At 49.8% G+C, this 12397-nt stretch overlaps 2 protein-coding genes across 2 annotated transcripts in view; one reads left to right on the top strand and one right to left on the bottom strand.

The window, feature by feature from the left end:
• Positions 1–264, top strand: part of FANCM (Fanconi anemia, complementation group M) — a gene marked incomplete at its 5' end in the record, with an annotated part of 26213 nt that extends 25949 nt beyond the window's left edge. The window contains one exon of the mRNA XM_009078917.1: positions 117–264. Coding sequence (XP_009077165.1) covers positions 117–264 — 148 coding nt within the window. The remainder of the gene's footprint in view (positions 1–116) is intronic.
• Positions 265–1909: 1645 nt separating this feature from the next.
• The window catches only part of MIS18BP1 (MIS18 binding protein 1), a gene marked incomplete at its 5' end in the record, with an annotated part of 12518 nt that continues 2030 nt past the window's right edge, over positions 1910–12397 (bottom strand). Inside the window, 13 exons of the mRNA XM_009078916.1 lie at positions 1910–2004; positions 2161–2218; positions 2868–2949; positions 4138–4286; positions 4714–4850; positions 5183–5352; positions 6388–7234; positions 7874–7982; positions 8426–8592; positions 9397–9551; positions 9763–9853; positions 10748–10878; positions 11628–11704. Of these exons, the coding sequence (XP_009077164.1) occupies positions 1910–2004; positions 2161–2218; positions 2868–2949; positions 4138–4286; positions 4714–4850; positions 5183–5352; positions 6388–7234; positions 7874–7982; positions 8426–8592; positions 9397–9551; positions 9763–9853; positions 10748–10878; positions 11628–11704 (2268 nt within the window). The remainder of the gene's footprint in view (positions 2005–2160; positions 2219–2867; positions 2950–4137; positions 4287–4713; positions 4851–5182; positions 5353–6387; positions 7235–7873; positions 7983–8425; positions 8593–9396; positions 9552–9762; positions 9854–10747; positions 10879–11627; positions 11705–12397) is intronic.

Genomic DNA, 12397 nt, shown 5'->3' with positions numbered 1-12397 from the left:
TCCTGATGCTGTCACATCCTCATAGCAGTTCATCCATGGACTGCAGGGAGGTTCCAAGGGCTGCAGGGAGATCCCAGATAGTGCAGTGAGAAGGCTCCTGCTCTGCTCTCTTGCAGCTCCCCCCTGGCCCTGGCTAAGGCTGCCCAGGTGAGTCTGCAGAAGGCTGAAGAGATCCACCACCACCTGCACTACAGCTTCGACCCACAGCTGCTGCCAGAGCACCTCTGCCCTAAGGGGAAGGGCCCTGCAGCCCCCAAGAGCTGAGGGGGATGGAACTGTGGAGGGAAGGGAGGGGTCTGTCCTGAACTGCACTTTACTGGGGTGGGATTGGGGGTGAAATGTGTAAATAAACACTTACAGAACCATCAGGGGCTTGGGGTGCTGCACTTGCCCCTGCCTGCTGTGGCATGGCCTGGGGATGTGGGCAGGGACAGGGCTGGTGGTTTGCTGCCTGTGATGGTCCCAAAATGTCTTTAAAAACCACACTAATGGCTGAAGAGCTTTGGCAAAGCAAAGCTCTGTGGGGATGACAGGGAAGGAGTCAGCAGCTAACTGCTGTTTACTGAAACAATGACACCTGTGTTTCCTAGGGAAAAAGAGAATTGCCAAGTGTCCCTTATTCCCAGGACACTGACAGGGTTGCTGAGTTGTGCAGGAGGAGTGGATGGGCCCAGAGCTGTGAGTCCCATGTTCTAAGGAGGCCTCAGAGCTGCTCCCTCCTCCCTCCTGCTGGTGCTCAGGTGATCCCACTGCAGCCTGCTGCTGCCACTCCGTGGCTGTCTGGTGAGTGAATTCCCTTTCAGGAAGAGGCCAGGACAGAGATAAATCACCTTCCTGGAACAGGTTGTGTGGGTGTGGCACAGCCCCGTGCCAGGCTGGGGTCAGCCACTCCTACTTCTGCCCTGCTCAAGTGAGACAGAGATGCAGTGCTGCTGTGCCACAACTGGAGCTGCTGAGTCCAGAGGAGGTCATGGAGATGATCCAAGGGCTGGAACACCTCTGCCATGGAGCCAGGCTGGGAGAACTGGGGGTGTTCAGCCTGGAGAAGGTGCCAGCGAGACCTTAGAGCCCCTTCCAGTGCCTAAAGGGGCTCCAAGAGAGCTGCAGAGGGACTTAGGACAAGGGATGGAGGGACAGGACACAGGGAATGGCTTCTCACTGCCAGAGGGCAGGGACAGGTAGGATATTGGGAAGGAATTCTTCCCTGGAAGGGTGGTGAGGCACTAGCACAGGTTGCCCAGAGCAGCTGTTGCTGCTCCATCCCTGGGAGTGTTCCAGACCAGGTTGGATGGGGCTTGGAGCAACCTGGGCTGGTGGAAGGTGTCCCTGCCCATGGCAGGGGGTGGGATGAGATGAGCTTTAAGGTCCTTCCCACCCAAACCATTCCCTGAGTCCTTGACTGAAAAAGGAGGAGGAGGAAGCCTTGCAGGCCCTGTACCTGTTCCATTCTGTTGCCCCCAAAGACTGATTGCTCTGTGACTAGAATAAACTCATCCTGGTTTATTACACTAAGGTAATGTAAAATTCCAAACTCTCTGCAAAGGCAATTGAAAAGCACTTTCAGTTACTTCCAGGACTGTACCTGAGTTTATTGTACAGTCATGGCTCCAAGGACATTTCCCTTAAAATAAAGCAGAACTTTCCAATCAGTGCTGTCCAGGTACATTTCTCCTTCCCAGGAGGAACAGGCAATGGAAAGGAGCAGCCTGGGCAAGGAAGTGCTACTTTGTACACATGGAACAGCCAAACATTGCTGGCAAGATGGGAACGGTATTAAAACATACATAAAACCAAGGCAGGTAAATTTCCTAAACTGAACTCTCTATCCCACGCCAGGCCAGGCCCAGGACAGCTGCACCCCAGTGCTCTGACAAGACACACAAATGCTCAACAAACACATCCTCAACTTTCAGCAAACAGAAAAGTAGGAGTCTTGTTCCTCACTGGATGACTCGGGTGTGTCAGCCACGAAGAGCTTCCCAACCACCGAGGCTTCAGGCACTTCTGCAGGAAAAAATGGATTAGAGTGTGTCCAATGGGAAAAGCAGTGAGAGAAGGTGCACACAGCAAAGGTGCTGATGTGGAACAGACTGGAGCACCCAGTGGTGATGGGAAATGGGGGAAGCAGCTGGAAATGGAGGAGGACCCAGGAATACTCACTTCTATCCACACTCATCTTGGTCCTGCGGGAAGCTGGTGTTTGCTGCACAGCTCCACCCTGAGGGAGGGAAGCACAGAGAGGCTCAGCCAGCAGCTCCGAGCCTGAATGATGGGCTGGAAGGGGCTCAGGGCCTGCTGGGCTGAAGCTCCTAATCACTGGGATGCACTGTCCCAAAAATTTAAACTCTTCAGCTACCTTGCTCTGAACTAGAGGCACAAGTCATACTTGTGCTCCTGAGAACCTGGCTTTTCATGGAAAAGCCAGAGGCACTGCAAAACCTGGATAGTGGAGAAATAAATACCTCAATTCAGGGAGTATGACACAAGGTGACCACTGTTATGGTCATTGTTAGAAGCTGGACTTGATGATCCATGTGGGTCTGTTCCCACTCTGGATAGTCTATGATTACTGTTTCTTTTCCCACTGTATGTCACAGGAACATAAAGATGAAATTCCAAAGCAGTACAAACACTGACCAAAAGCAATGGATTAATCTTGACACTCAACAGCTCCTTTCTAACCAAAGGGACTTTTCTCCACAGCAGCAGATACAAAACCCAGGAGGAGCCTGGGAGGAAGCCAGGGAGGGTTCCTGCTTTCCATCCACTGCACACACTGAGCTGTGATCCTGGGATTCTTCCTCCTGCTAGGCAAACTGTGCTTGGCTGAGGTGGACCTGGGCCAGGCTCAAGGCAAGCAGCATTACCGACTTCTTCTTGACCTTGTCCCAGGTGCTTCTGCCACCCTTAGTCTTCTGCAGCCTGAACACGTGTCTGTCGTAGTCATTCCTGCAGATGCAACGCAGCAAGTCAGTGTGGAGCCATCTGAAGGCAGCTACAGGAGTCACATGGAGCCCAGCAAGGTATCATAGTATGTTAAGGGGTTGGAATGGAGCTTAGAGATCATCCAGTGCCACCCCCTGCCCTGGGCAGGGACACCTCCTACCAGAGCAGGTTGCTCAAGGCTTTAGCCAACCTGACTGTGAACACTGCCAGGGTTGGGGCAGCCACAGCCTCCCTGGGCAACCTGTGCCAGTGTTTCTCACCACCCTCACAGGGAAAACTGCCTAAGATCTAATCTGAATTTCCCTCTTTCAATTTCTCCCCCTTACTCCTTGTCCTGTCCCTGCAGTTCCTAACCAAGAGTCCCTCTGCAGCTTCCCTGGAGCCCTTTCAGCTCCTGAGGTCTCCACACAACCTTCTCTCCAGGCTGAACAGCCCCAGCTCTCTCAGCCTGTCCTCGTAGGGAAGGTGCTCCAGTGCTCTGATCACCTTCGTGGCCTCCTCTGGCCTCGCTCCAACAGCTCCATGTCCTTCTGCTAGGGACGCCAGAACTATGTGCAGCACTCCAGGTGGGTGTCACCAAGAGCAGAGGGGGAGAATCCCCTCCCTCACCTGCTGCCACACTCCTGTGGATGGAGCCCAGGGCTCAGCTGGTTTCTGGGCTGTGAGCTCACACTGAGCTCATGAGGAGTGTGTCACCAATGGCAATGAGCTTGGCCAACAAGAACTGGTGTCAAGCAGTTAAACACAGCAGCTGCTCTGGGGTCACAACAGCATGTGAGAGCTGGGTTAGATCACCTGCCAGAAATCCTACTGCAGGGATCAGACCAAGCTTCTGCCTCTTCCCACATGGAGCTCATGTCTATTAGGCAAAACTTCACTGACTCCACATTTCCAGATCATTCCAGTCAGTGTGAGTAGGGCCTGAAGCACTGAAGACTGAACACTCTCCTGAGGCCAAAGCCCAACCCAGTGCTGTCCTCAGGAGGAAGAGCATGTGCCACTGTCCTTTGTTCCACTGCCACACTGAGCTGAGCTTCCAGGCAGGGAAGAGCTTTCTCTGACCAAACCAAGGGCTGCAGGATTCTGTGCCTGCTCTAGCCCGGAACTGAACTGCTGTCCCTGCTCCAAGAAGGCAAACACAGGATCTTGGGGAAAGTGAGAAAGGCAGAGGGTGGCAGTACGAGCTCCTACCTGTTGATAGGCACCAGCATGCCAGGGCTGATGTGCTCACACTGAGGGGTCTTCATCAGGGGGAAGACAGCAGAGGATGGTGTGAGTGGGAGGTCTGTGAGCGCAAAGTCATCATCCTCCTCATCTCGGCTCCCTCGGAACGTTGGCAACTGCAAAGTCACACCAGAGGAGTCAGTGACTGACCCTGCTGCTGCTCCTCTGCCACAGACTCTCCAGTGCTCCATTCCCTCCTCACCATAGTGGCTGCAACCCCTCCTGTCCCTGCCAGACACAGTCCCCAGCCCTGTGCCCAGCACTGAGCTCAGGGACACCAGGACACAGGAGCCAACTGACACCTCTGTCTTGCTCTGAATGCTCCTCCCAATGATGCCCAACCCTTGGCTACAGTTTCTGATGCCACCACACTCAAAAAGTAATTTCTGATTAAAATTCCAAGCTCAAAGCTGAGCATAGCTACTGAGGAGGAGGATTAGCCCAGGAACTACAGGTTCTCCCATTTGGAAGAGAGAGGAGCGACATGGATGGTGCAAAGCAGGGCAGGTCCTAGGTGGGGGAGAGCTGCTTTCTCAGGTTTACCTGGACTCTCCTCCTCTGAAAGGGACTTGCAGCGAAGACATCATCATGATTGTCCTTGGGCAGGTGCTCCAGGAACTGTCTCATCTGCTGCTTCCGTTTCAAGGTTCCCACTCTGGCAGTTATCTCTGGCTCCTTATCTGCAGGAACCAAAACATTCCTTGCTCTTAGACATCAGTTAGGGCATTAAAATTCACTGACTACAATCAGTGGTAGAGGCCCAGACTGTCCTCCACACCTCTCTTAGTGCAGAGGTAGTCTCTTGCACCCTCCTGTCAGTGAGTTGTAGAGAGTGAGACAGTTCCCTCTGAGCCTCCTTTTCTCCAGACTGAGCCCCCCCAGTTCCCTCAGCTGCTCTTTGTGCTCCAGCCCCTTCCCCAACCCCTTCCCTTCCCTGGACACCTCCAGCCCCTTAATGTCTGAATATAAATGATTTAACCACCCCAGACCCCCAGGAACAAGACACCAATACCTCTCTGCTCAGGTTTTCCTGACTTGGTCTTCTTGACCTTTGTTCTGGAGCCTTTGTCCTGTTGATTCTGCAGATACTGGCTCTGGCACTCCTCGGCAGAGCGTGTCCCCACCACCATGGCCACCTCCTCCCAGAAGCTTCTCCTGTGCTTGGGGAAGGAAGCGACGGCCCTGCCAGGAGAGCACAGCGTCACCAGGCAGGAGAATCTGCACCACACTGCCTGCTGCAGCCCCACACCTGCCTGGGAAGGGCCCTGCACCTTGGGTTTAGGGAATCTGCTCTGGGGCTGTCTCTGGTCTCTTCTGTTGCTGCCCAGAGCAGCTGTGGCTGCTCCGTCCCTGGGAGTGTTCCAGGCCAGGCTGGATGGGGCTTGGAGCAACCTGGGCTGGCGGGAGGTGTCTCTTCCCGTGGCAGGGGGTGGGACTGGATGGGTTTTAAGGCCCTTCCAACCCAAACCACTCTGGATCCTATGGTGTCTTCTCTAGACACTTTAGAATGTGCAAATGTATTTATATACATTAAGCTGACATCTCTAAGATAAATTTCCTCCTCACTTGCAGCAGGTCCTCCCACCCCAGACCTGAGCTCATGCCTGATGTTGCTCACCTAAAAGAAACCAAACCAAAAAGGTCATTTTATGCTGAATGTGTGTTAAATACTGCCCAGTGCTTTAAGTAATTGGGCTATGGATTTAATTAAACATCTTTGCAGTTAATCTCCCCTTTATAAAGCTTAATTACATAAACATGTCCTGGTGAACTCCCATGTCGGGAGAGAACCTGCTCCCTATGGCCTACAGCAAACCTGAATACTTTTACCATATTATTTACCTACTTGGGGCTTTTACTTTTACTCAATGGATGAGTTTGCATTTGTCACACAATTAAATGTGTGTTTGACAGGCAGGCAGAGGATTCACAACATTCTGCCTAAATTCACTGCTGTCCTTTCACACTGATGCCCCTGGTAGGAGGCTGCTGCAGACTCACACTCCTCCAGACACATTAGACACTCAGTTGTCTCCTGTATTTCAGTATCTCTTAACTGGTCAAGAAAATTTGTTCTCTAAGATGGAATTAAAACATAACGAAAACCTTTAAAATCACATTCAAGAGACCGAGGCTGAAAACCCTCAGTCCTGATCATTCCAACCCTCCCAGTGCCTGAGGGAAACTCTTCCCTGTGCACACAGAGCACCCACTTGCCTGTAAAGCTTCTGTAGTTCCTTCTTGGACCAGCCACCAGCTGCCCTTGGTAAAACGTCCAGGGATTTCTGTCCCTTTGCCCTCTTCTGCTCTCTTGACCTGGCTGCTGAGGGCTTGGCAGAGTTAGGAGCTCCACTAGTTGGTTTTTTCACAGGAGCTCTGGAATTCTTGGCCGTTAGGTGAAGTTCCTCAGAGCTGCTTTTGGGCTTGGTGTTGGAATCAGGCCAGTACTGGGGAGGGTTGGCTCTGCTGCGTGTCCTCCTTGCCTTGGAGGGCAGGTGGGAAGCACTGGAGTCACTGGGAGGTGTTTGCCCTTCAGGAAGGCTTCCAGAGCCATCACTGGACTCAGGCCCACTGAACCTTGCTGTCACATCCTGGGAGGGCTGTCCTGTCACTTGCTCACACGATGCCTTGCTTGCACCATCCCTGGAACATTCCCACTTCCCAGTCTGTGCCTTTAATTGAGATTTATTTTTCCTTCTGATAAGCAGTGGAACATCATCACTGGATTCCTCTTCCTCATTCCTTTTTGAGGATCCCTCAGGGGAACACCTGCCTAGACAAGGCTGCTTGGCTGCCCTCGGGGAGTACTTGTCTTCCTGCTTAGACACGGTCAGTTCTACAGAGGCTGCTGCTCTCCTCTCCCTCCCCATTCCCAGGATGCTCATGCTGTGTTTGCTGAGCACTTTGGAATTTAAGGCACTCAGCCTGGCAGGGAGCTCTGGTTTCATTTGTGTGTGCTTGCCTGCAGCACCACTCTCATCCTCATCCACGATGAAGTGCCTGTTCTTGCTTCCAGCAGACTTGGAGTCTCTTTTGGAACTGGCTCTTTTCTCACTGCTTTTCCCTAGAAGAGGTGATTCCAGTATGGCATCAGGCAGTGCAGGGTGACTCATGGCTGTGCTCACAGCACCGGTCACCTGCAACCCCTGCCAGAGTGTTACCTGGCAGAGAACTACAAGCTCAGTTCTGGTTAGGAGCAAACACATCCCCAAAGCTTTACTCCTGCTCCAGGGAGCTTTTCTGCAGGAAACACTGCAGCTGCTTTAGGAAAAAAAAACTTCTGCTTTAGCTTTCATATTGTTTCCAGGGTTCTATTATTTCCCAAACTTTATAAAAACCAAATGCTTCCTAAAAACTCTTGTGAATAGACTTTTGCCTACAAAGGCATTTCATTCCTTTTATTTCATCCAGGTTAAAAAGCAAAGCCCCCAGGGCACTGCACTGGTGAACTCAAACCAATCCTAATCCCTTCACTGTAATTTCCAGAAAGAAATCCGTGTGTTCCCATTATGTAATTAACAAAGTGATTTAATAGTTTATATTTGGAGCTGTAAAACTGCACATTAATGCTGCTCTAATGATCTGCACAGAAAAAGCAACTGACCACTCAAAGACTTCAACCATTTCTTTGCATTAACAGACCTCAGCTACTGATTCTATCAATAACTTGAAAATAGAAAAAAAAAAAACCCTAAGTATTTACCTTTGCTTTGGCTTTTTGGTATTTTCCCTCTTGTCTTCCTGACTTCCTTCAGTTTACCCTTCTTGGAGATGGAACGGGTCATTTTCTGGGATTTTTCACTACTATGAACCTTCAAAACAAAACAATTTAATCTCAAATTGATTTAATCTCCTTTTCTCCAGGCTGAGCACCCCCACCTCCCTCAGCCACTCCTTGCACTCCAGCCCCTTGCCCAGCTCCACTCCCTTCTCTGGACATCTCCAGGCCCTCTGTCTATCTTGTCATGAGGGGCTCAGAACTCAAGGTGGGACCTCCCCCATTTCCTGCCTGATATATTTCTCCTCCAGAAAAACTCACGTCTCTTTCCAGAAATAATTCCCCATTATTCCCATTTTACAGACAACAATTATAAGACAAATTTTTGTTTGCTTTAAAATGCTTTTATCATGTTTCCAAGACTTCCTTCTTCTTCAGGCACTCCCAAGAGCTGCACACATTCCATTAAGACACCTTGCCCGATTTGTCCTCTATATTTAAGACATATTTCAGTACCAACAAGCAAAGGAATCTTACCAGGTCCAGGTAATCCATTCCACCATCCTCTAAGGTGACACCAAGGTTCCTATCCATAACCTCTCTCTGGCCACACCAGAAGTTGAGGGGTGGCTTGATGACGCGCCCACTGCGTGTGCAGATCCCGCTGGGGTCACTGCCCCAGAAGCTGTGCTGAGGTGTGGAGTCTGCAAAGAAAACACACAGGGAATTAGGCTTGGTCCCAAACATTGCATGGAAAATCACCTCTGCAGAGTCACAAGCAAAGGAGCAGTGTTCTATTTAAACCAGACTGCAAGGAGAACATAACACTTGCCCCAAGTTGTGCTTTTGCAAGAGTTCTGGTTAGAAATAACAGGGCTGAGATCATCTTCATAAATGACCGAGTTTACTGTTTGGAACTTCTTACTGTGACTTTGTTTAGTAGGTTATAAGTACTGTGAAAGTCAGAAGGAACGACAGTGATGAAGAAAAGTTTGTCACACTGAACAGTTCCTCACTGAGAGGAATGAAAGATAGATGTAATGGAAGAAAAAGAAATGTGAATGACAAGAAAGAAAAACATAGAGGAGGTTTTGTAGTGCTGGCAAGGAAATCTGGTTACAGCTTTAACACAGTTCCACAGTATGTTAAGGGGTTGGAATGGACCTTATAGATTACCCAGTCCCACCACCCTCCTGCCCTGGGCAGGGACACCTCCCACCAGAGCAGGTTGCTCCAGGCTTTATTCCACCTGGAATGAACACTGCCTTTGAACACTCCAATGGAGTTTGGCCAAAGATCCCAGAAAGGAGTCAGGGTTAACCCAAAGCTGTGTGTGTCCATGACAGAGCTGACACTGCACTCTAAGGCCAGGCAAAACCAGGGGGCTCTACAGGTTGTGGCTTTACAGCCATTTCTTGAAAACAAATCCAACACACTGAGCTTTTCCACAACCCATTCCAGCCACCTCCAGCGGTCTTTCCCAAAATAAAGAATAATCAAATGCTCACAAGCATTTTCATTGTTCCTTGGCAATACTTGAGAGATGGTGTTCCTCATTCCAGGCTTCTCTACATCCTTTGCTGGGCCTCCTGCTCTTTCCAACACAACAGTTCCCACCACAGAGTCACTCTCTGCATCCTCACTGCACTGGTTTTGTTCTTTCCTAATGAGTTGGAGTTCAAGAAAAGAAATACTAAGCACCTGAAAGAGCAGTTCTTTAACAAATGATGTGAACTTGAAGCCCTGATGTGGCAGAAGCCCAGTGGCACAGCACAGCAGAGTGGCTGCTCAGACACATCTGCAACCTTTCACTCTCCTTAAACAGCAAAATCTCAGGGAACATTGCAATGCAACAGAATCTCTAGAGAAATTACCTCCTCTTTTCCTCGAGGAACTCTTGGACATACTCCTTCCACCTCTTGGAGAACCCATATGTGAAATGCCTGATGAAGCGGTAGGGAAACCCTGGGGGAACACAAGTGGCACTAACAGCTCAGCAATGCTTGGAATCACAGGGTGGAAATGATATCCAGTAAGTGCACATGAAAACCAAGGATCAGAGGAACTGGCCCAGGTAATTCCATCCCAGCACAGTCCTAGGCTTAGAAAAGCTCTGCAGCACTCAAGCCACTTTGCTCACAAGCCTCTTGCTGTCACTTTCTTTCTCACAATATTAAAAGAGAAACAAGTATTTAGCAGAACTTAAAAGTCAGCAAGCAGCCAGGTCAGGTACCTGCAGGCACTTATGCAAGGGCTGCAATTGAGAAGAAAACATTGAAGCTACAGACACATCTTTAGGCCTGAAAGGCAGTGGCAGACATGCTCCTCTAAAGAGTGTGACCACATACCTGGGGCACAGCTAGGTAAAGGTAAGGAATGCTCAGGGAATGGCTGGAGCTGTGAGGGGAGGGTCAGCCTGGATATCAAACAAGGCTCTTCCCCCAGAGTGTGTCTGGGCACTGGAACAGCTCCCCAGGGCAGTGGTCACAGCCCCAAGCCTGACAGAGCTCAAGGAGTGTTTGGCCAATGCTCTCAGGCACAGTGTGGATTGCTGGGGTGTCTGTGCAGGGCAAGAATTGGACTGGATGATCCTTGGGCATCCTTTCCAACTCAGGAGATACCACAGTTCTAGGATTCTAAGTATTTATTCCATCTATGCCACACTCTTTGTGCCCCCAGAGCTGCCTGTAAGCACCAACAAGCAGCTCATTATTAGTGAGCACAACAGAGGAGCACGTGGAGCAATGAAAATAAAGCCTAGCCTAACACTTCATGTAAATCCAATTCCCTTTAAAATTCCAGGTGCGTCAAACCAACCTGGAACAGTCTGTGATATTACACTAAGAACCCCCTCCCTACCTTCTTTCCTCATGGAAGCTGAGTCTATTCTCCCCTCCAGCACATAGACAGTGCCCGATGATGTCTTGAGCCGGTTGCATGCCAAGCGCTCTGTGATTGCACTGCTGTGCCAAGGCAGGTACCTCATGTCTCTGGCAAAAGACACAACGGGAACAACACAAATAAGCCCCTGCTTTTAGAAAGGAAGGGGTTTCAGGCTAGGATATTGATGGCCCATGAGGAAGGTATGTTATGAGGGGTACAGTGGCAGGATATGCTCTGTGCTTAATTTTCCTTTCTTGGCCTGGAACACAAACAGCTGTGCCCTCATCTGCCTGGGCAGGAGACACACTGAACATGTCACTGCTGCTAGAATTAGCCATGGAATACGAGCTGCACAGGAGGCTGCAGGAGCAGGACAGACTGCAGTGCTCCTGCCAGCTCATTCCTGCAGTCATATCAGTCTGCAAGGTACAGAACTACCATTATATGGGTCTAATGTGCATTTCCCCAGGATGAGAATCATGGAATCACAGAGTGGTGTGAATTGGAAGGACCTTAAAGCTCATGTAGCTCCATCCGCTGCCATGGGCAGGGACACCTTCCCTTACCCCAGGCTGCTCCAAACCTCTTCCAACCCAAACCATTCCATGATTCTGTGATCTCAGAGCTATCTGATACTCTGCTTTATTCCTCTTCATCTCTGATCAGCTCAGGACTGGACTCTGACATGATTTACCCAGTAGTTACCTGTATTCCACACTCCACCTCTTGCCCATAGAAAGGCATTCACCTCTTCCTTGACAAAGCAGCTAAACCCACCACATGACGTGGTGTTTGATGCCCTGAGCTGCACCACAGTAGTTTCACACTGCATTTAACTCACTAAACTGGTTCTTACTTGCGTTTTCCCTCCACACATATTGCTGTGTTGCCATCCAGCACTTGGATCCTCCAGCTACTCAGGTACACGTTCTCCTGGTACAGAAACAGAACATAAATCATTTCTAAGTTAGGCCAAGCCACACAACAGCATAAAGGCATTAGTAAAACACAAAGTAACTCCATTAACAAACAGAACTAGCACTAACTTGAAAAGGTATTTAGGCACCAGAGCAGAAAAACTGGGAACAACCATTATAGACCAAACTGCTGAAGCCTAACACACACATGAGGACATGAGTTTAAATTATACAGGCCTTTTAACACTGACTTTCAGAAGACAAAAAGTTATTGGCCAATGCCTCCAGCAAATCCAAAAAGTTTCTCACAAAAAAAATCCCACCACTAACCCAGACCTCTCACACCGTAATAAGAACTTGTCCATGAAAATAATTGGATTTATTCAGCAGCAACTCCTCACTGCACAGATCCAAAAACAACACCACCATCTCTTTCAGCATCTTCTACTCAGCTACAAATCTTGACTATTAAAGGTATCTGTTCCTCATCTCAAAGCCCATCATGAAGGTAAGAGGAATGCACATCAAACACACTTGGCCACGGTGTGGGGGAACAAAACAATCCACCTGCTTCACTTGCAGAGCACTGCAATTCCAAATTCCCCAGGGAACAAGGGCAGGTATGCTTGTGCCTATGGAATCACAGGGATGTGGCATGCTTCCAAACACACTGCATTCCTGAAGACTTACTGAGAAAGGTGGGACCACT

Source organism: Acanthisitta chloris, unplaced genomic scaffold (genome assembly GCF_000695815.1).
Source record: "Acanthisitta chloris isolate BGI_N310 unplaced genomic scaffold, ASM69581v1 scaffold15797, whole genome shotgun sequence".
Lineage (NCBI taxonomy): Eukaryota > Metazoa > Chordata > Aves > Passeriformes > Acanthisittidae > Acanthisitta > Acanthisitta chloris.
This window is presented reverse-complemented; position numbering and strand designations above follow the sequence as displayed.